At 53.7% G+C, this 23,015-nt stretch overlaps 1 protein-coding gene across 1 annotated transcript in view; it reads right to left on the bottom strand.

Moving 5' to 3' along the window:
* The window catches only part of MBP (myelin basic protein), a 103,834-nt gene that overhangs the window by 5,264 nt on the left and 75,555 nt on the right, over window positions 1-23,015 (bottom strand). Inside the window, exons 4-7 of the mRNA XM_061131230.1 lie at window positions 5,710-5,817; window positions 4,743-4,778; window positions 4,355-4,387; window positions 539-658 (exon numbers count right to left, since the gene is read on the bottom strand). Coding sequence (XP_060987213.1) covers window positions 539-658; window positions 4,355-4,387; window positions 4,743-4,778; window positions 5,710-5,817 — 297 coding nt within the window. The remainder of the gene's footprint in view (window positions 1-538; window positions 659-4,354; window positions 4,388-4,742; window positions 4,779-5,709; window positions 5,818-23,015) is intronic.

Here is a 23,015-nt window from a genome sequence, read left to right as displayed (position 1 = left end):
GCGATGCCGGGCTGTTTCGAGGGGGTCTGGGCAGGGAGCCGGGCAGACGGCACGGTACCCCTCCTGTCAGAGCAGCTCCTCACACATCCCCCCGTCTCACAGAGGAGAGACCGAGCCTCAGGGAGGCCGGGGGACCTGGGCGTGTGGCTCAGATGTGAGCCGGGAAGGCAGATGCCCGAGGTCTGTGGGGTGTCTCCCCATGCAACCATCTGCCCTCTCATCACCCTCAGGGACCAAGGCGCTGCTGCCCCGGTCAGGAAGCCACCTGTCCTTCCAGACGGGGTGCCCTCCAGGCCCCCGAGCCTCTCGGGCCCCACTGCGACCCGTCTTGTCCTCAGGCTTCCTGGGGCACCCTGGCCTGGCATCTGGTGCAGCAGCTGCTCGGGTGAGTTCTGCAGAAATGCTCGCCCCCAAGGGCTGGGCAGGAGCAACTCCGGAGAAGCAGCGGGTGGAGGGGCTGGAGACTGGCATCCCCAGACCGTCCCAGACTCGTCCCCGGACCCCTCCCAGCGCCTCCCACGTGGAGAAGGTACATTACCAGCTTGAAGATTTTGGAAAGCGTGCCCTGGGCGTCGTGCCCCTTGAGTCCCTTGTGAGCCGATTTGTAGTCAGATGCTCTGCCTCCATAGCCGAATCCTGGCTTCTGGCCCTCAGCCCCCTGCAATAGAGGGTGAGGCTCGCGGTCTGTGCCCACAGCCCGCAGCCCACCCCGGTCCATGTCCATCTGGCCTCAGTGGCTGCTCAGCCACAAACTGGGTGCCCGGCGCCTCTGGCCAGGGGTGGGACCTTCCCTGTGGCTGTGGCCGCCGTTCTCCTGGCCGAGCGGGTCCCAGGGTGGATCAGCCAGAGTCACACACACATGCTCCAGAGTCTTTGCTCGCACACGTCGGGGGAAGGGGCGCCTGGACCACGCTGGAGAAGGATGGGTGAGGCCGTGCCCCTGACGGGAGCCCAGGAGACAATGCCCGGCCCCGGGACTGTTCTGGCCATTGGCACGGACCCTTCACATTGGCTCCCCTGGGGCTCAGCAGCCTTCACACTTGGGGCACTGGGGGCTCATCCATTTTTAAAGGGCAAAGACACAATTCCCAACTCTCCAGCCTGGAGGGGCCTCTCGAAGGCCAGAACCAGCTCCTCTGGCTGCGCTGTGGGTGCCCTGAGTGTGGATGGACCAGGGTTATTCCAGGGGCTCTGGGCTGCTAGCTGGTGACTGTAGAGGGAGCGGGGGCGGGCTGGAAAGCCGCATCCTCAGGTGTGCACCTGGGCACAGTCCCAGGGCCGGCAACCAGGGTGGGTCTCAGCAACCCGGCTCCCTGGCTATGTGACCTTGGGCAACTGTCGGAAGCTCTCTGAGCTTCAGTTTCCTTTTCTGTAACATGGAGATAATGGACAACCTGCTCTGAGACCAGAGCTTGTGGCTCTTAATTCTCAAGCTTGCTGTTGTTATGGGAGGGGGCTCCTCAGGCAGCCCCACCTCTGCCTCCAGCTTCTCTGGGGGGACCCCTCTCACTTCAGGGAAGATGGAGAAAGCTGGCTTCCTGCAGGTAGCAACGACACACAGTTACTGAAATGTAAAGGCGTGTGTCTCTGGGGCCAGTTTGCATTCCCATAAGCTCTAGTTTCAAAGGGCCCTTGCCCTGTGAGCATGAGAAGGAAGGGGGGCTCTGGGGCTCAGACACAGTGAGTGTCAGTGTCTTGGGGTGCATGTCCCTTGCACAGATCTTGTGCCACGGACAGGCTCTGGGATCTCACTTCACATTTTGCCAACAAGAAGCGGGACTCTCTTTGTCCGGGCCTCTCCTGAGAATTCTACAAATGAAGTAAAACCATCTCTGATCGAGCTCTAGAGCCCTTGGCCTCAGCTTGTGGTCCTTTTCGGTTTCAAGAGGGTGTTGTGGGGCTTGGGAAGTGTGGAGTCCATCCCTCCAGTCCAGAGGTGCTGCAGGTGGGCTTCAAGGATCTTGCGGGCCAGCTCTCTTGTGTTTGGACTGGAGCTGGACCAGGGCCACCTGTCTAGGCCCCCACCCTCCCCCCACCCCGCCCCAGCCCTACTTCTGTGGGTTCCTTCACTTTCAGCCAGAAATAGACGCTGGGAATAGATGCTGGCCACTCAGAACGAGGCAGCCACTTTCACGTGAAAATCTGGTTTCAAGGGGTGTCGAGTGCGTGAGTCTCAGGGACTACACGCAAGGGAGGCCTATTGCTGCCCTCGCATCCCACAGTTTCCACGGACACACTCCCTCCGTCACGGGCGCAGGGGCCAAGGACGGTTAAAGAGAGCCGATGAAGGATGGACCAGCATGGGAGAAAGCCGCGCGGTCCCACGTGAGCCTGTCATGCTCTGACTCTGCTGATTTTCTCCAGAATAAAGTGCTTCTGAGAATAAAATTCAAGGATTGGTTTTCAGATTGATAATCTGCTTAATTATTCTTTCAAATTTGTGGTCACTTTTATCTTTGGACAACCTAAAATTTGCCAGAAAAACATACAACATAGTTTAGAAAACTAGTGAGATTTTCAGGATCTCCAAGTGGAAGACAGTCATGCGGATCTCGGAAACCAATAGACCGGCTCACGGAACACAGAGCAGAATTTTGCTTTGGAAAAAAGAGAAAATTAACGGATTGGTGGGAACAAAAATGGAGACATGGAGAGGCATGCAAAGGCATTCTATTAGCTGCCGGGTTGGAAGGGCCTTAAACAACAGGAAGAAAGAAGGTCTCCTCCCCCCATCACTCCCAGTCATCAGCGGCTCTGCCCTGCTCCCCCACGCCTAGAAAGTTAAGAGGCAGGTTGAGCGGTCACTGAAGTAAGATTTCTGGGTCAGAAATGGATTTCATTCTTCAGTATCATCTTTTTCTCCTGCTGGCACAAGAAGTCCGTCATTAATTGGCTGTGACTGCTGGCCTGTGTCATTTCTCTACATTATCAGCACTTTTTGCAAATCCATCAGATCAGAAAAAGGCTCACGTGTATCTGTATGAATGTCCCAGCAACATCTCAGTTCACACTACAGTAATCATGTGTTGGAGCGGTTCCCGGAAGCTTCCTCTGCCTTTTCTCTGAGGGCGGATGCCTCCCTCCCTCCCTCCTTCCTTCTTTTTTAAAAATGTACTTATTTTTAATTGAAGGATAATTGCTTTACAGTATTGTGTTGGTTTCTGCCAAACATCAACATGAAGCAGTCCCTCTTCCTTCCTTCCGCTCCCTCCCCCCTCTGTCTTCCCCTCTCTCTTTCCTCTCTTCCTTCTTTCTTCCTCCCTCTTCCCTTCCTTCTTTCTTTCCTTCTGTCTAAATTCATGCATTCATTTCTATGTTGCCTACTAACTGTGCATCAGTGAGATGTAGGCTCTGTGCTAGAGAGAGGACACTGGAGAATGTGTTTCTGTCTCCAAGACAGACACAGTTCCTGGCCTAGAGGTTAGTGGGTCTCCTTTTATTCTGGAAATTTGATCAAGTAAAGACTGTATCTAATATTTACAAGTAAATACTGCTGTTTGATTGCTTAGTCATATCCAACTCTTTGAGACCCCATGGACTGTAGCCCACCAGGCTCCTCTGTCCATGGGGTTCTCCAGGCAAGAATACTGGAGTGGGTTGCCATGCCTTCCCCCAGGGGATCGTCCCGCCCCAGGGATCCAACCCAAGTCTCCTGTGGCTCCTGCAATGGCAGGCAGGTTCTTACCACTGAACCACCAGGGAAGCCCTTACTGGAAGGTAATTTGGTTAAAGTACAGATCAGCATTAGAATTTGGTGTAGACACCAAATTTTACTAGAAGCTGAACAAGTCAGCCCTTTAAAATTTTCACGGACACTTTGTTCTCAGAAATTCCTAAAAAGGTTTTTCTGGATGGCTCGATATCTAAGCTTTAGTTATTACTACATCAAAACCCAAACCAAAATCTTTTGGGCCACTTAGGTTATTATAAACTGAATAAGTGAATTCAGCATCCTTTTGTCTTGTTAGCAGAATCGCTGTTTCTCAACAGAATGTCAACACCTGGAGGGGGTGGGGTTAGCTATTCCGACAGGTGCACAGGCAGACTGCAGGACTGGACTTCCTCATCTGCCGTTTTGGAAGGAAGTCAGGAACTTTCTCAAAGACGGGGGTCCTCCTTCCCTGGGGAGTCCAGCAGAGTCTCCTAGGAGCCCCTCGGTGCGTGGGCCCCTGGGGCGAGCAAACAGGAGGGTGAGCTCAGCTAGAAAGAAAGGCCTGCTTCGGGGGAAGCAGCTGGGGCACAAGCCGGGAGGATGGAAGGAACGTGGACTCGAGAGCCTCCGAGACTGGGCAAGCGGAGCAGCGGAGAGGATGGGGAGGGGAGGCGAGGGGAGGGCGGGGCGCGCGGCACCTACCCAGCTAAATCTGCTGAGGGACAGTCCTCGCCCCTGCGTGAGGAAGAGAAAGAGAAAGTCACACAGGGATCAGTGCAGGCACGGCGCTCTTTCATACAGCAGGACACGCAGTCAGAACAGCACCGAGCTGAGGCAGGAAGTAGGTTTTGTCAGATTCAGCGCATCCCTGCGCCGCCCCGGAGGACTTCCGATCCAGGAAGGGAGGGGAAAGGAATGCTGTCTGCCTGGGGCCAGGCGCTTCTCAGCCTGTTCTAGGTCTACGTGGGCTCCACGTGGCAAAACATTTTGGGGGGAAGTGAGGGAGCTCTGAGTCCAGCGCCCTGTCTGGCCCATTTAGGGATTCCAGGGGTGTCAAGCGATGTCAACTCAGCACATTGAGAGCTCTTACCTTTCCTTGCGATGGAGGAGGTGTGCGGGGTGTCACCTGCAGAGACACAGGAGAATGGTGAGCTGGGGGGTGGGTCCCTCCTTCACAGCGGCCCTGACCACCTCGAGAGGGCCTCCTGTGGTCACCTGTCACCGCTGTGTTCACCCAGCTAGAGGGAGCTGCTTGCTGGGAGGGTCTGGCACCAATGGTATAAGAAGCCACCCACTCGGTCTCTGCTCGGGACCCTATTCTGCCCCAGGTGAGGGAGAAACATAGGATTTGAGGATCTGAAATCACCCAGTGGCACCCAGATCGTCCAGAGCACTCGGAAAGTGTTTGGGAGGATGTGAAACACGCCCAGGGCTCTGCGCTCAGCGAGGCGAGCCCTTGTGGCCGGCATGCTGGTGACAGTCCCTGTCACACGTTGATTGTCAGAGACCCTCTCTGGGGTCGGCAGAAGGGCCCCAGATACTAGGAGCCTGGAAAGGAAACCTTCAGGTGTGTGGTCCCTAAAGCCCCCATCAACATGAAAAAGGAGGTCTATAACTAGAGCCTGTGCTTTTGCAACTATTTTTTTTAGAGCCAGTTCTAGGTTTCTAGAAAAATTGTGCAGCAATTGCAAAGCATTGTCATGACCTACTGTCCTCTGCACAGCCCACCCCCTGGATTCTGTGTGGTCCATTTGTTACAACTGGTGAGCCCATCTATCACCCTCCGAGGGTTATAACTGTGTCCCATGGGGATATTCTCAGACCCCGCCTCCCACGGATTAGAGCTGTCACCTGGGGATGTACTCAGACCCCTCATGGATCAGAGCTTAGAGTCCCCGGGGATATACTCAGATCACTCTCCCCTGGATTGGAGCTGCGTCACCTGGGGACATACTTAGGCTCTTCTAGGCGGGGGCACAGCCAGGCACCCCTCACCCCTCCGCGCCCCCATCTCCAGCTCACACGCCTCCACTCCCCCACCCCACGCCAACACTCACGATGTTCTTGAAGAAGTGCACTACGGGATTTTCGTCTTGGGGCCGGCCGTGCTGCGCCTTCTGGGGCAGGGAGCCATAGTGGGTGGTTCTGGCCGCGTGGTGTCCATCCTGAAAGACAGGGGGAGACGTCTGGAAGGTCAGAGGAGATCTTACAGGGATCTCCTGAAAGCCACCGGGACAGTGAGCCGCAGCCTCTTGGACGCCTCCTCCATCCCCAGCTCAGGGCGCGGTTCAGAAGGACCCTTCCTGCTCACGAGATGCTGTTGTCACCAAGTCTAGGGTGTGCTTCTCGGGAGTTTAGTGCATTTAATGGGCTCAGTGTCACTGCTGGGACTTGACTCTTGTCTGGATTGTCACTGGTGTTACTGGCACTAGTTACAGGGGCATGTTCCCACACGCGTCACCATCAGTGTCTATGACTCTCTGCAGATGGTCCTCCCACCACCATCCACCAGGTCGGAAGCCCTGCCGTTATCCTGGCCTCTCTCTCTGCTCTATTTCCCCCTTTGGGTCCATTCACAACCCTTATAGGTTTTTCTTTAAAATAGTCTGTGCATTTAACATAGTCTCCACCCCACGTTGACAGCAAAGCCGAGACTGGGACAGCCCTGCCGGGCCCCGCCCTTTCCCGCCGGATTCATTTGCAAAGAGAGGATGCTCTGCACCTCCTGTCCCCCCTCCACAGTCACCCCCTATGTCTGCTCACAAACTGGACCCCTTCTCTCCAGCCCTGGGGGCAGAAGGAGCGGCTGAGAGCTCACACCACACAGCATGTGCAGGCTTTCTCCACTTTCTGAGAACTTGTCTTGGCTGTGAGTGGTCCAGTCCCTCTCTGTCCTTTGAACGGTGTCCACGTGCCCTCCAGTCCCCCTTCTGTGGCTCTGCGCCTTGCTCACTCCTCAGGTTCAAAGTCCCTCCTTCTGTGGGTCCTGCGGGGGCCCAGGCTCCCTGCTCCCCCAGCCTCTCCCCACTGTGCCCAGACCCCACCTCCTGTATGCCCCGGCCATGCGTTCTAAAGGCTGCAGTTCTCAGTTTCCCCCGGGCAGGCTCAGCAAGTGACCTGTTTCCTGTGCAGCTCAGTCACAGCCTCCCTCAGAGGGTGGAGCCAGGCCTGGGGGTCACGAGCTGAGCCTCCCTCCCCCCATGGGGCCGGGAGCTTCATGGTGTTCAGGTTCCCTGTGCAGGAAACCCAGGGAGTTGTGTTCTGCCAGGCGGCGCTCGTGGTAAAGAACCTGCCTGCCAGTGCAGAAGATGTAAGGGACTCAGGTTTGATCCCTGGGTCGGGAAGTTCCCCTGGAGAAGGAAATGGCAACCCACTCCAGTATCCTTGCCTGGGGAGTCCCGTGGACAGAAGAACCTGACAGGCTACGGTCCATGGGGTCGCAAAGAGCTGGACACGACTGAGCAACTCAGCACTCAAGCACATGTGCATGATGGTGTGGGTGGAAGCTGATGTAGTGGGCATTTGAATTGAAGACGTCGGCCACAGGGGCGAACTGGAGCATTTCAGGAACTGCTGAAACACCCCCGCCCTCCTGACTCTAGCTTATCCTCTCTCTGGATGCTGCCAGAAAGCAAGTAATCTGGTTCTCCCTTGTGTTGTGTTGTCTGTCACCCAGGGCCAATCAGATTCTGTCACCGCTGGCCAACCCTACACATTCTTCTCCAGCGAAGGAGAATGTGAAACCAAGAATTAAAAAAGAAAACAGATGAGCTAGGAAACTGTTTAAGTTACTTGTGCATATGTGCTGAGTTGCTTCAGTCTTGTTCAACTCTTTGTGACCCCATGGACTGTAGCCCGCCAGGCTCCTCTGTCCATGAGATTCTCCAGGCAAGAATACTGGGGTGGGTTGCTGTGCCCTCCTCCAGGAGATCTTCCTTAAGTTACTCACTTCAAGAAAAATATCTTTTGTGTTTAGACACAAAAATATCTTTGTGTCTAAATATCCAATGTATCTGGCAAGTGAAGTTATTTATTAGGTAGCACCTTAATGGTCCAAAATAATGAAAACAGCTCAGAATTTTGCACAACTAATGCTTATTTTGGGGTAAGAAATGGCAGTCCACTCCAGTATTCTTGCCTGGAGAATTCCATGGACAGAGGAGCCTGGTGGGCTTTAGTCCATGCTGTCGCAGAGAGTTGGACACCACTGAGCTAATGAATGCAGGCTTACTTTGGTGTTTATACACCACTTTTCTGCAGGATGTGTTGGAATTTTTGTTACAGAAACATTGTGTACTTCGATTGGCCCATTCTGTGATTAAGAAAATTTCTTAAACTTTACAAAAAGGTTTTAAATAAATGTTCAGTAGTATCACGCAGATTTGATATTATTAAACGTATTTCTGCTGTGATGTAGTTAGTGAAGTGCTGTGTGGACAATAACAATGTTTCATGCCTGACCCCCACACACCAGCTTCTAGCGCTAAAAGAGACAGAGTGTCTACTTTGGTGATTTTTATAATGAGTGCACTGGAGAAGAAAACCTCCATGATATGAGGGTAGTCAATAAGTTTACAGACCTGACACTGTAAGCATAATCCATAAAAGGAACAAAATTGATAAATTGGACCTGATCAATATTTACAACTTTTGCAAAGCTCACTGCCGGGAGCCGGCACACGAGATCCCACCCATGACAAGGTCATGAGGGAAAAAACCTGACAGGCAAGGCGGATCAAGTTTTCAGGGGTTTTGAAAAGGCCAGCTCACGAGATCCCACCCATGACAAGGTCACGAGGAGAAAGCCTGACAGGCAAGGCAGATCAGGTTTTCAGGGATTTTGAAAAGCTGCCCCTGGCGCTCACCTTAAAGATGATATCTGTCTTTCTGATGCCTGCCTCAATAGACTACTCCCTAATTTCTGTGACACAGGCAGAAGGCCTTCTCCGATCTCTTCCCAAATAAGAATCAATTTAGAACTTTAATCAATAAGTTTCCTGGGTGGTGGTATTTTATGAGATTATCCAGGGTGAAAGGAGTGTTTTAATTTAAACTCCTTTGCTGGTAGTTTGTTAGCCAAATGCATTTATGCCCTTGGTACCAATATGCATGATTGCTTATAATATCCTAATCATAAAATAGCATAAAGAACCTGATTATATAAAAGCCCTAATAGACATAGAGCATTTTTGAGGGGTGAAAGAGTCCTATTAGAAAACATAAGAAAAATTATTCTAAAGGTGGTTATTGGGTTGACGTTTGCTTGCTGTGTTTTGCTTGCTGTGTTTTCGCTTTTAATGTGCTAAGGTTGTGTTATAGAAACCATTGTTAATATAGTTAAAGATCTAGAGAAATAAGAACTTAGCCCTAGTGTGGTAACAATGAAATGGTTGTTAATTGTCAGCCAGGAGTGCTAGGCAGAAGCTGCCTCACCAAAGTTGCAGAGTCAGTGTGGGGTAAACTTCTTAGATAAACGCAAATGACAACTTCTGCAGAAGGATTAATTTTTGTGTTAACAAGGTTATATTTCTACTCTGTACTGTTGCCCTATGAGACTGCTACCTTTCAGTTAAGGTTACCACAGAAACGGAAAATAGGTTTACATTCACCTGACTTGCATAAAATGTTAATAGGCCCCAAGGCCAGAAGATAATGTACAAGACCCTCATAAACAAAGAAGTATGCAGAAAACACCCTGGTTTCGTGAAGGACAAGCTGACGTAATGTTAAACTATCTTCCCCTTAGAAATGTACTAACTTAGGGTATAAAAGCCACAGTAAAAAATAAAGGATTGCCAGACTCTGCCAGCTGCACCCCCCGATCTGGTCACACACTCTCTCTCTCTTTCTCTCTGTCTCCCTCGCAGACTTGGCCCTATCAAGGCTGGTCTCACGTGTCTTCTCTCTCTCTCGCCGACACCGTTCATCCTGAGGGTATCCCCTGGATCATACCGAGGCTGGACCCCAGCAGGTCACTTTTAAGAGAATGAAAAGAAGCTACAGACTGAGAAAATATTTGTAATCACATATATGATGTGGGACTTGAAACCGCAATATGTAAAGAACTCTAAAAAATCAATGGTAGAAAAGAACAAACAACCAGGTTTAGAAATTGGACAAAATGCTCGACTAAACACTTCATTGCAAAGGATGAGCAGAAGGCAAGCGAGCACATGAAGAGATGCCTAACATCATTAGCCATTAGTAAGATGTAAATCAAAACCACCCAAAGACACCACTATCCCCCTATTAGGATTGCTGAAGTAAAGAATACTGACAATATTAAGTGTTGGCCAGGATGTAAAGCACCTGAACTTCACATGCATTGCTGGTGGGAATGCAAAATGGTATCCTCACTCTGTAACACAATTTGAGTCTCATATAAAGTTAACCATGCACTTACTATATGACTCAGCAATCCCACTTCCTGCTTTGAATGATAAAAGAAAAGTTACATGTTTTTTGAAGTCATTTTTATAATTAATGTATTCTTCTCTGCTCTTTTGATGGAAGTAATTTAAACCTTAAAACTTACAATCACACAACACTTGCCCAATAATGTTTATAGCAGATCAACTCATAATCACTAACTCTGTAAATGACCCAAATGTTCCTCACTGAGTGAGGTGATAGACTGTAGTATGTCCATGCGAAGCAATACTGCGCAGCGGTAAGAAGGAGCCGATTTTGATACACTTGACAACTCAGAGGCATCTCCAAGGCATTGTGCTCGGTGAAAGAAGACATTCCAAAAAGCCTGCATACTGTACGATCTCACACACACATGACAGGCTTCAAAAGACTGCACTACGAGGAGGGTGAGGACAGCAGGGGTTGGCCGGGGTCAGGGATGGGGAGGGAAGTGTGGTGAGAACTGGAAGGGAGGTTTGAGGGTGATGCATCCCTATGGTGGTGGCAGCCATGTGCGTCTGAGAATTCACAGACCTGCACACCATAAACAAGCCAGTCTCACTGTGTGTGTTCCCATCACTTCACGGAAAATAGATGCGGAAACAATGGAAACAGTGAGAGACTTTATTTTCTTCGGCTCCAAAATCACTATGGATGGTGACTGCAGCCATGAAATTAAAAGACGCTTGCTCCTTGGAAGAAAAGTTATGACCAACCTAAGCAGCATATTAAAAAGCAGAGACATTATTTTGCCAACAAAGGTCCATCTAGTCAAAGCTATGGTTTTTCCAGTGGTCATGTATGGATGTGAGAGTTGGACTATAAAGAAAGCTGAGTGCCGAAGAATTGATGCTTTTGCACTGTGGTGTGGGAGAAGACGCTTGAGAGCCCCTTGGACTGCAAGGACATCAAACCAGTCCATCCTAAAAGAAATCTGTCCTGAATATTCATTGGAAGGCTTGATGCTGAAGCTGAAACTCCAATACTTTGGTCACCTGATACAAAGAACTGACCCCTTGGAAAATACCCTGATGCTGGGAAAGATTGAGGACAGGAGGAGAAGGGGACGGCAGAGGATAAGATGTGCGGATGGCATCACTGACTCAATGGACACGAGTTTGAGTAAACTCGGGGAGTTCATGGTGGGCAGGGAGGTCTTGCGTGCTGCAGACCATGGGATCGCAAAGAGTCAGACGTGACTGAACTGAACTGACCTGAACCCATCAGAGCAGCAGCTGAGGGAAGCAAGCCAGTTCTCCAAAGGGGTTTCTGTATCCGGTGTTTGTTTGCTGAGACCCTGGGGCTGGTCCTGACCCTGTTTACGCATCACTAGAAGGTTCTGTGGTGAACACAGGAAGAAGCACTAAGAACTCGCCTGGTTGCTGGCAATGACGCCCTCACGCAGAGGCAGGGAGGGGCATGCAGTGTCTGAGTCACCTTTACATTTTAAAAAAAATTTTGGTAAAACATACTTAACATGAACCAGAGATCAAATTGCCAACATCTGTTGGATCATTGAAAAAGCAAGAGAGCTCCAGAAAACATCTATTTCTGCTTTATTGACTATGCCAAAGCCTTTGACTGTGTGGATTACAATAAACTGTGGAAAATTCTGAAAGAGATGGGAATACCAGACCACCTGACCTGCCTCCTGAGAAATCTGTATGCAGGTCAGGAAGCAACAGTTAGAACTGGACATGGAACAACAGACTGGTTCCAAACAGGGAAAGGAGAAAGTCAAGGCTGTATATTGTCACCCTGCTTATTTAACTTATATGCAGAGTACATCATGAGAAACGCTGGGCTGGAGGAAGCACAGGCTGGAATCAAGATTGCTGGGAGAAATATCAATAACCTCAGATATGCAGATGACACCACCCTTATGGCAGAAAGTGAAGAAGAACTAAAGAGCCTCTTGATGAAGGTGAAAGAGGAGATTAAAAAAGTTGGCTTAAAGCTCAACATTCAGAAAACTAAGATCATGGCATCTGGTCCCATCACTTCATGGCAAATAGATGGGGAAACAGTGGAAACAGTGGCCGACTTTATTTTGGGGGCTCCAAAATCACTGCAGATGGTGACTGCAGCCATGAAATTAAAAGACTCTTACTCCTTGGAAGGAAAGTTATGACCAACCTAGACAGCATATTAAAAAGCAGAGACATTACTTTGTCAACAAAGGTCTGTCTAGTCAAGACTATGGCTTTTCCAGTAGTCATGTATGGATGTGAGAGTTGGCCTATAAAGAAAGCCGAGTGCCCAAGAATTGATGCTTTTGAACTGTGGTGTTGGAGAAGACTCTTGAGAGTCCCTTGGACTGCAGGGAGGTCCAACCAGTCCATCCTAAAGGAGATCAGCCCTGGGTGTTCATTGGAAGGACTGATGCTGAAGCTGAAACTCCAATACTTTGGCCACCTGATGCGAAGAGCTGACTCATTTGAAAAGACCCTGATGCTGGGAAAGATTGAGGGCAGGAAGAGAAGGGGACGACAGAGGATGAGATGGCTGGATGGCATCACCGACTTGATGGACATGAGTTTGAGTAAATTCCGGGAGATGGTGATGGACAGGGAGGCCTGGTGTGTTGCGGTTCATGGGGTTGCAAAGAGTCGGACACGACTGAGCAACTGAACTGAACTGACCTAACATGAAACCTACCATTTTGTCATTTTTAGTTGCACATTTTGGTGGCATTACGTACATTTGCGATGTTGTGTATCCATCACAGCATCCAGCTCCAGCCCTTTCCCATGTTCCCAAACCAATGCTACACCCAGCAGACACCGGGTCCCATCACCGGTCCTGGCCTCCTGGAAAGCCCCACCCTATGCCCCCTGTGACTGACCGTGCCAGGGACCCCTGACCAGTGGGGTCACGCAGTGCTTGTCCTGTGGGGACTGGATCCTTTCTGCCACGCCGTGGCTTGCGTCCGAACTTCCTTCCTGCTCAAATGCCATCCCCTGGGGCCCGTGTAAACCGCATTCTGTTCACTCATCGTCCCCTGACTGACACGCGGTTGTTTCCAGCCTGGCTGGGTGTGGCCCCTGCGGTGCTGGCGGCTCTGGGGGTGCGGCCCAGCCTCCTTCCCCCATGGCCTGAAGAGCACTGCTGACTCTGTGTGAGCCGGGCGGCCGAGACCCCGAGGCCGCACTGAAGGCCCGCCTGTGCTGGGGAAAGGGGTTCACGTCCAGCCCGGGGGTGCTGGGCGGGGAGGCTCCGGCCAGGCCACCAGCAGTCAGTCTGTGCCATCGGCAGTCAGTGCGCGGTCAGGGCAGGGCCGGCCCTCGTCACCCAGGCAGGCAGGAGCCCCTGGTGGTGCTGGAGGCGTGCTTTAAAGGCAGCATGGTTTGGCTTGTTAGATTTCACAATTTGCGGGGAGCGGGTACTGCTTTCCTTATGCCTTGCGGTAAACAAGGGGGTCTGTTTCTGTCCTGCGGGAGGAGGGGAGGGGAGGCCAAGGAGTAGGCAAGACGGTGGGGCCATCCAGGCGCCCAGGGGGCTCCGCAGCCTTACAGCCCCGCAGGGACGCCGGGGCACGGCCTGGCTGCTGACGCCCCGCAGCCTCAGCCGGTCCCCTGACCCCACCTCTGCCCCCATCCTGGGGACCCCAGCCTCTGCCTCTGAGCTTGTGGTGCACACGTATCCCCCTCGGGAGACCCCTGGACTCGGCTCCTGACTCAGGATGGGTTAGTCACTCCCCAATGGGTGAACGCTCCTCCTCTCTGCTCAGAAAGCAGAGAAAAGCCAGAACCACTCACACTTTCAGTTATTTGCCAGAACTGGCGTCTCTTTGTCCACAGCTGTCCTGCTTCCTGGTGTGAGGAGCCGACTCACTGGGAAAGACCCTGATGCTGGGAAAGATCGAAGGCGGGAGGAGAAGGGGACGACAGAGGATGAGATGGTTGGATGGCACCACCGACTCCATGGACATGAGTTTGAGTAAACTCTGGGAGTCGATGATAGATAGGGAGGCCTGGCGTGCTACAGTCCATGGGCTTGAAAACAGTCGGACACGACTGAGTGACTGAATTGAACTGAACTGATCCTGCTCCAAGTAGCTCGCCCACTTTGCCAGCGATGGAAAGGCAAAGGAGGAACTTGAAGGGCGATCCTGCCGTAAAATAAGAGCCGGGCCAGGGCAGAGGAGGTGGGGAGGGGCAAGCAGCAGTCACCCCTGACCCTGAGAGATCAGAAAAGGAAAAAGGGCCAGAGATGGGGACCCCACCCCACACCACACTAGTCTACATGTGAGGTTAGGATGTCAACACATTCTCTCCAAAGTACACGGAGCTGAATATTTGGGAAACGAAGTTAGAAAATTAGTCCTGCTTTTAAAAAATAAAAGCTTCAGTTGTTCAGAAAAATAGCACTTATTACACAGGGATTTCTAATAAAGTAGAGAAGTTTGTAGAAGAAATCCTACCACCCAGGGCTGTGCTTTGTTCACACGCAGACGAACCACAGGCAGCCCTGGCCTTCTGTACATAGGACATGTGAGCCATGCAGGACCTTGGCAGTGATCACAGCACACCAGGGTTACATGCCACTGACATGTTACTCTTTCTTGACGTAACAATTAACAAAACAACAACAAACTTCTTGGTTGGCAAATAAAATAATATTATGCTAAAAATCTAAATACTATGGAAGGAAAGCCATGGGATAAAGGACAACCGGTCATTAATGTTTAACATAAATTGCTTTTTCCATTAGCCTGTTTGAAAAATTATGGTTTATTTCCCCCCCACTTGTGATAATGTGTGCTTCACCAGCAGGGGGAGCGCGTGCACTGGGCTTGCCAGTCCCATCTTTAGACACCATGAAGGATTTTTCACTATTTTCCAATTTGCTCAAACTTGCAAGTAATAACAGGAGATTAGTTTTCACCTGACACAGTGAAGATCAATGGTCATCAGATTGGGTAAAGATTCTTCCCTCGACTCTGATGGCTATTTTATGAAAATAGGGTCGAGGCATTTGTCTGCATCATCATTTGCATTTGGATTTGATTAGAGACTAAGGGATAGAATTGTTCCCTCAGAAGAAAATGCTGCAGCTTGAAAAAATGAACACTCACTGTGTCTGGGGTTTGTGCTCAGGGGAAAACAGAGTCCTAGATCTTGATTCAGTTCTTGTCTGCAAGAAGAATTTAAAATCTTTCCTGAAGAATTGATTCTTTTAAATTGTGTTGCTGAAGAAGACTCTTGAGAGTCCCTTGGACATCAAGGAGACCAAACCAGTCAATTCTAAAAGAAATTAACCCTGAATACTCATTGGAAGGACTGATGCTGAAGCTGAAGCTCCAATATTTTGGCCGCCTGATGCAAAGAGCTGACTCATTGGAAAAGACCCTGATGCTGGGAAAGATTGAGGGCAGGAGGAGAAGGGGACGACAGAGGATGAGACGGTTGGATGGCATTATCAACTCAGTGTACATGAGTTTGAACAAATTCCAGGAGACGGTGAAGGACAGGGAAGCCTGGCGTGCTGCAGTCCACGGGGTCACAAGGAACTAGACACGACTGAGCGACTGAAGAGCAATAACAGCCTGGATCCACCATTAGAATGCCAGTGGCGGAAATATGAGTGAATCTTGGGTCTGGGACACCTCTCCCCTCTGCGTCCACCCTACTTGAGCTCTGCACCCTAGACGCAGTCAAACCAGTTAGTCCTGAGGACAACTGGACCCTAGAGCCTGGCTCCCTCCCCTCTCTCTGCCCAGGCTTCAGTTTGCTGGCCTCTCTTCTCCGGATGGGTGACACTGGCTGGGTGCCGAGGAGGGGCCAGGAGAGTAGTGATAAAGGCCAGGCGCACAGGCGTCTGAGGACCGCCCAGATGCAGACTCACGGCTTGGAGCGGTCACACAGGAGAGACGAGCCTTCAGAGGCCCTGCTCTCTGCCTGCTACTGTAGAGCCCAAGGCTCTGACCTGCGGTGTGTTGCGAGGGGAGCACGGGTTTGACCCTCAGAAGTGTGCACCAACTCCCCTCAGGCCACAGGCGGTAGTGAGAGGCACTTCGGTTCCTGCGCTTTTCCTTTCTTTCGCTGGGCGCTGGAGGTGGGGAGCTCGGCCCTTCAGTCACAAAGCGTCCGGTGGCGCGCGGCGGTGACACCCGCTCCATCTTTTCTGCATCGTGGGCCCTGTGTGCGGCTGCTGCTTGGAAACTGCTGCCCTTTGCACAACGTGAAATCGGGCACTTTCATGGAGGTCACCAGTGCAGGTGCCCCCATGCCAGGCTGCCTCACCCACCATCTGCGGGGCTGCTGTGATGGTGGGTGCCTCCGAGGCGCCCCGGGTCTGCCTGTCAGCAAGCACCTAACGCTGTGACGGGGACCTTGAGGTGACCCAGGCCCGCGCCCTGCAGCCCGCCTCACTCAGGGACAGGTCGAGGCGCCGTGTCAGAAGGATGCAGCCCGACGTGACCTCTCTGTGGATCAGCCTCAGACGTGTCCAGATGGTTGTCCAGTGGCTAAAAGCAGGACTGTTTTCTTTCTGGCACTTTCTTAGTCAAGTCGATCCTGTGAATTCTAGGAATGCATGCTTCTCTCTGTGTCCCCAGGACAGAGCCAATGTAAAAAAGGAGCAAGGAAAGCGGTTCCACTGTGTTTTACAGGGTGGACGCGTGGTTGTGTCCACCTCATTTTACAAATGTGGACATCGCTGCTTGAAGGGGCTGTGTGAAGTGGTGAAAAGCATCCAACGAAGCAGCCGTCCAACAAACACACAGCTTGGTGTTTCAATTTACAGGATGAATCTGGTAGAATTCCACTTGCATCCACAGAGCGGCATTAAGGATACAAAAGAAAACATAAGGATACATAAGGTAGATGGTTCCACCAGTGGTCTAGAGAGTGAAGGAATTTGCCTTTTGCTTTTTTCAAACTGCAATTTGCATTTTGATTTTTCCAAAATAAAAATCTTAGGCTTTATGGCACCCTAGGAAGCCCAGATTCAGCGGCTCGTCTCTTTCACCCATTTGGAACCACATGCTCCAACAGTGGAGGTGTCTTCCTGAACTGCCAACGATAAGGCAGAACAGCAGAGTGAGACTTGGGATCAGTAAAAGAGTTGCTTCTTGGGAAAGTGTTAAGAAAACTAAAAATGCTTCTTCCACATTGTCGTCTTTATATTTGAGAACCAGAAATGTAGTCATGGTGGAACGGCTATTCTTTTCCTGCCCTTTTCCTCTTGCCTCACACTTCTCTGGGCGGTTTATAAAACTCCCCCAGAAATCTTGTTTTGGTGACTGAAGGGAGTGGAGGACTTAAGGAAGTCCTTCTCAAGGACTTTCCGAAAAAGCAGTGTTGTGAACATCTTGTGCTGAAAGACTAATCTGCAGCTGTCCCGTCTCTTGGCCCGTCTTTGGAAGGCAGGGTTGTGGCAGATACGTGCCCCTGTGGCATCTGGCTTTGAGCTAGCTGCCGGTAAAATATTATCTCCGAGAGCATGTGAACTGAAGGTCACAGCCTGCAGAAGAGATAACACATCTGCTGGAAAATGTCGGAGCTGCAACGCGCCCCCTTTCAGAGCTGGCCCCAATGACCACGGCGTGTTTTTGCTCCAACACCCTGACCCCGTGATGCTCCGGCCGTTCCCAGAAACCCCTGGACAACGAGGCCGATCTTGTTTATGTAAGTTTTTCAGAGGAAGTGATTGCTCCACTTCTGGTCAACCAGCCCCCCGGTACGCCTCAGGGGAGGCGTTAGATGCGTTCTGGCAAGGTTGCTGCATTTCGATTGTGCAATCTGGGGAGAGAATTCTTGTCAGTCTGAATGATCCATGCAGTCTGCCCCTGTGTTTTCACCCTCGGCAAGTTTAAGAATATGCTTGCTCCTGAATCATCAACTTGATGGAGTTGAATTAAAGCAGTGGACTCTCTCTTTCTTGAAGCAGTGGACTCTCTGGCCTTAGAGAAAACCGTGCCGTGTCAGCAGTGGGCTTTTCTCAGTCGCAGGAGGAGCACAGGCAGCGCTTGGGTTTAGGTGGAGATTTTAGGTGGCCTGCTGCCTGTTCTCATGACAGCTTCTTCTTGGCCATTAGAGAGTGGGGAGGCTGGCAGGTGGCCTGTCTTTGTGGGAGTTGTTGCTTGGGCCGAGATAGGAGGGCCTGGCTTCCAAGCTGGAGAGTTTCGACTCTCAGCAAGTCCTGAAGCTGAAGGCAGCGGGTGGCGGGGGGGCACATCAGCCTGTTTCCCTCTGAGATGTTTCCCTGAAACGAGGGAATCAAAGCCCCCGGCCTCTTCTGGACCAATTCTTTGCCTCCGTCGATGGCCATGCAAGGACTGGACTAGAGGCCTCCGGGCAAGGACGGAACGAAATCTCCAGGCTGTGGGTGTGAGGCCACCCTGGAGGGAAGTCAGTGTCACACGTCACAGTCTATGTGTTCACTGGCTCTGTGAACACGCAGTGGCTGCTGGCTTCTGACGGGGGCTTAACCTCAGGTGGAGGCCTTCCAGCCTGGCCTTACCCCGGGGAGTGGACCGGGAGGTGGAGGAGGTGGCCATGTAGGGCTCCCGGCCGGAGCTGGGAGCTGCCGTCAGGTCCATGAGGATGTTGCCCATGGCTGTGATTTCTACCCGCAGCTCCGCCATCTCATACCGCCTGATATGTAGCTGCCCAGGGCCTTCCTGCCCAGCAGCCTCCAGGAGAGTCCCTCTGCCATGCCTGGGCCACCCTCACTGTCCCGGGAGCCAGATCTCATTCCTGTCTCGGGCAGTGCTGGGGAGTTCACGGTCCCCAGAGGAGGGGCTCAGCGCTGCTTCTCAAACAGGGCGGCGGGCTGGTGCTGACAACGACGCTCCTGAATGTGGGCGCGCAAGCATCCTTGTCTCCTGTCCGCGGGAGGCAGGGCTGGAAGTTGGCATTAACTGCTCCAACTTTTCTCTTTGCTCCCATTTTGGAAGACCTCAGTGTGTCTATAGTACGCACATGACTTCCTAGGGTAAAGATCCAGTTAACGCCTTGGTAGCGGCGTAAACCAAACAGCCTCCCAGGACACCTTTCCTTGGCTTAGAACTCAATCGTCTCCTTACGCAGAACGACAGCGGGCGGTGTGACGGATGCACAGTCTGGAAGGCTTATTTTGGGAGAAAAAGCCAAGTTGCAACATGCTTTCCTGAAACTGAAGGCCACGGGCCCCTGGGCAGCCGTGCTGGGAGGCGGCCCCTCAGGGTGGGGAGCACGGACTAGACCCCAGGCATGACCCCGGCCCGAGCCCTTGAGAGGGCCAGCCCCAGGACAGCCAGATCGCCTGCCCCAAGTCAGCATGGCCCCCAGGGAGCTCAATCTGCTCTGGGTCCCCACGGCCAGACCGTCAGGGCCTGTCAAAACCACCAACTCTGGTCCAAGCCATTCCTTGGAAATGAGGAAGAAATCGCTTCAGAAAACCTGGAGACTGAGTACAAGGGAAGTGTCTGGGAGGCTTTCCGTGTGAGCACAATGCCTGGGGCTGGGGGCTGACAGACTGAGGTCTGTCCCCTGAGCAGAACAAGGTCGTATAAGCCTCAGGCACGCGGAGTCGCCCCCGAGCACCTGCCTCAGGGCTGGAAGGGGCTGTGCTGCTCACGCGGTAACGAAAGGGCCCTGAGACGGGAGGAAATGGCCGTGGGTCGGTGCCCACAGAGATGCTCACAGTCCTCGACTCTGACTCTCCTGTTGAGATGCTGAGGCCTGAGGGCAGCTCAGGGGCTGCAGCCAGAGCTGGGCTGTGGGGAGGGCTCGTGGGGCCCGCAAGGAGGGGGCCTGCTGCACCCGTGATGCGCCCGGTTTACCGGCACCAGGGCGGTGCCCCCATTTCCCTCCATCAGCCCGGGGTCGCGGGGCATCGGCAGGACAGATGGCTGTTTCTGATGTCGCTGCCAGTGGCTGGGGAGGGAGGCTCAGAGCAGACACTCGCAGGTGGAGGGTGAGAGCAGACCCTCAGCTTCCATGCACACTCTGTGCTTTTCCAGGCGCCAGGAGTCTGACTTCACAAGCCCCAGCCCCTGGGACGGTTGGTGCAAGTTCAGAGTGGGGAGGGCGGCTCTGGACAGGCCTCTGGGTGCTCTTCCACTCCTCAGGTGGGTGGCCCCACAGTGGCCTCTGCAGGCTCGTAACGACCAGCTCCCCAGGGGCTGCGAGGGGCAGGCGGGGGCTTAAGGAAGCCGGTAAGAGCAGCTGCCGGGCGTGGGAGCGAGGCGTGGCTGGCCCTGCCTGCGTCTCCAGGCCTGGACATGCAGGTGCGGGCGGGACAGGGCCGGGGCCAGGCACGGCTCCCTGCTGCCCGCTCCAGGAGCCCTTCCGCCTCCTTAGTCCAAATGACCTATGGGTGATGCGGCTTTTGGAGGCCCAGCGTGAGGGACCAGGAGACCCGATGGGGGGCTGGGAGGAGGAGGCCCGTGTCCCCCACGGAGCCGTCTTCTGTGCTGTATGTGCACCTGCTCCTCGTTTGTCCTTGGAGCCTGTGCTTTTCCGACTCATTTTGGGTCAGCTCCTGCATGGACTTGGGCTCCCCGCCACCTTCAGGTCAGCCCTCGAGTCAGGCTGGGGTGGAAATAAGAGAAGCGATGTGTCTCCTGGAATCGAAGGGTTCCTCATGGGAGCCCCGTTCTGGAAGGGCCTCCAAGGCACTGAGCCCGCTTGTTTCTTGACAAACAGCGAGTGGGGGTTTCTCACCCTTCCTGCAGAGTTTGTGCAGAGACAGACAGAAGGTGGAATGTTCCGGCAGGTCTGGCTGCAGGCCGTCAGTCTGGCATCGCTCACCAGCTGAGTTTCTGAGCCTCGGGGGGAGGATGAGGAACGTTTCGGTGCTGAGTTGCTGGGCCTGGCACCACGGTTCCCAGCGTGGCCGCAGCGGGCAGCCCTGTCTCCTTCAAGCTTTATTTCACGGCCCTTTCTTGTATCTGAAAAGCATTTAGTGCCACTGGGCGCTTTGGCCCTTTCTCCTGGCTGGTGCTGTTTTCTCTCAAATAAACATAGCCTCTTTCTTTTTTAGGTCAAGAAAGTAATTGCTATATTAATGTTTCTTAAGGGAATAAAGAGAAGTCAGTAAACCTTTGGGTTTTTTTAAATTTGATCTAACCTCTTTCTTGAAATAATGAAGAATTTGACGTGCCGGGGGAGACATAGTGAAGACACAGCAAAGGCAGAGGCCTGTCACTGGAGGCCCCAACGCTCAGCCCCGGGGCTGTCTGCAGAGCCCAGGGATGGCGCCCCCTGCAGGTGAGGGAGCATGCATTTCTGTCCCGCTTGTACACATGGGCTGAGTGCATCTAGCAAGAAGATGTGGAGGGCGGTCCTGCTGCCTTTGTTCCACCAAAAGAGAAAAGCCAAACGCTGCTGAAAGTTTCTACTTATCCCCTGAACACCGAAGCCCTGGCCTCTCGCCCCCCAGGCTCTGTGCTGGGTCTGGGATTTCTGGCAAAGTCTCTGCCTGTTGGCGGAGTGTGTCTGCTTGCTGATGGTGATGTGACCCGTGGAAGCGAGGGCAGGGCTCCAGGTGGCTTCAGGGCTCAGGGTGCAAGGGGGTCCCTGTCTGCCCCCACATCCCTGCCGCAGGGTGACTGTGTACCTCAGCCCCCATGCCATCGCCCCAGGAAGGAGTTTGGGGCCAGCCTTGGCTTCCTCCTGGCTGAGTCTGAATCAGCTGAGGCCCAAGTGCTGCAGAGAACATGTGCCTCCAGGGGGCTGGGCCCAAACTGCCTTCCTGGGGGCAGGGCTGCTGCTTTGAGGAGCCATTGAGGGGGCTCTCTGTGCAGGGAGCATGGTGACCACTCCTGAAACACGGTTCCCCTTACTCTGGGGGCAGCACCCCTCCAACCCCCTGCAGCCTGGAGTGGAGGTTCCATTCACCCCCGGGGGCTTGACAACGGTGACTCCCACATAGCCTGCAGCCCAGTGTCTGCCAAGGGTCCCAGCGCCTCCGAGCCTCCTGTCCTGGGCCTCCACGGCCACCCTGCCCGCCTTCCTGGACCGGCTTTCTGGAGCTGTCTGTCAGGCACGCCTGCTCCTCCTCTGGGGCTTGCCGGGTCTGGGGTCCCGTGGCCCCACCATCACACGGGGTGACAACCTGTCTTCTGGCTCTGGGGTCTCAGCAGTGGGCGCCCCTCCCACCTGCCTCCGCCCCACTCCTGCCCCTCCCCTCTGCATCTGTAGAGGGTCCCTGAGCCCCACCCCGCGTCCTGTTCCAGCACCAGGCGTCCTCCTCCTGTGTCATCCCAGGGCGGAGAGCCCAGTGCTGGGACATGGTGCTTGCTGGGACCTGCAGGCTGGCAGCGGGTGGGGCCCCCGGGAGCGGGTCTGAGCCACATGGCACCCCGCGCCTCCCCAGGGTCACCCCAAGGTCCCTGTGCCCCCCATCCTGCGCTCTGAGGGTCAGCTGAGACAGAGGACCGACCACAGGCTCCTCCTCCTCCGCCCAAGGATGCTCACTGGGCTCGTGCCTGGAAGGGCTCATCCACCTGGCATTTGCTGCGCACGCAGAGTCTGTTTGGCGCTGGTTCTTACAGCAGATGGGCCACAGCCACAGGCCGCCCCAGGCTGGGCCAGGCCTGCGGCGGGCGTCTCCCGGCCCTCATGCGCCCGCGGCCCTGCAGGGCGCCCACCCAGAATCGAGGCCCCGCCTCCCTCGCGAGGCCCCGCCTCTCGGTCTCCACGTGTTCCTTTGCCGCGTCCCCAGGAGCCGCCCTGCGGGTGAGGCCCGCGTGCCTCTCCGAGGCTCCGGGGCGGCAGCCAGCCGGCCGTGCGGCCGCGGGCGGGGAGGAGCCGTCTTACCTGGTACATGTTGCACAGCCCGGGCGGGCTGCGGGCCTGCGGGCCCGGGGGGCTCTTGCTCTGCCTGAGCCTCGGGACCTGCCAGAGGGACAGAGTGGCGCCTGAGTCCGCGCGGGCCCGGGCCGGGCCCCACGTCCTCCGGCCGCGTGCTCCTGACCGCGGGGCGGACCCGGGCGGGGAGGAGGGCTGGCGCGGGTGAGGAT

This window comes from Dama dama, chromosome 27 (genome assembly GCF_033118175.1).
Source record: "Dama dama isolate Ldn47 chromosome 27, ASM3311817v1, whole genome shotgun sequence".
Lineage (NCBI taxonomy): Eukaryota > Metazoa > Chordata > Mammalia > Artiodactyla > Cervidae > Dama > Dama dama.
This window is presented reverse-complemented; position numbering and strand designations above follow the sequence as displayed.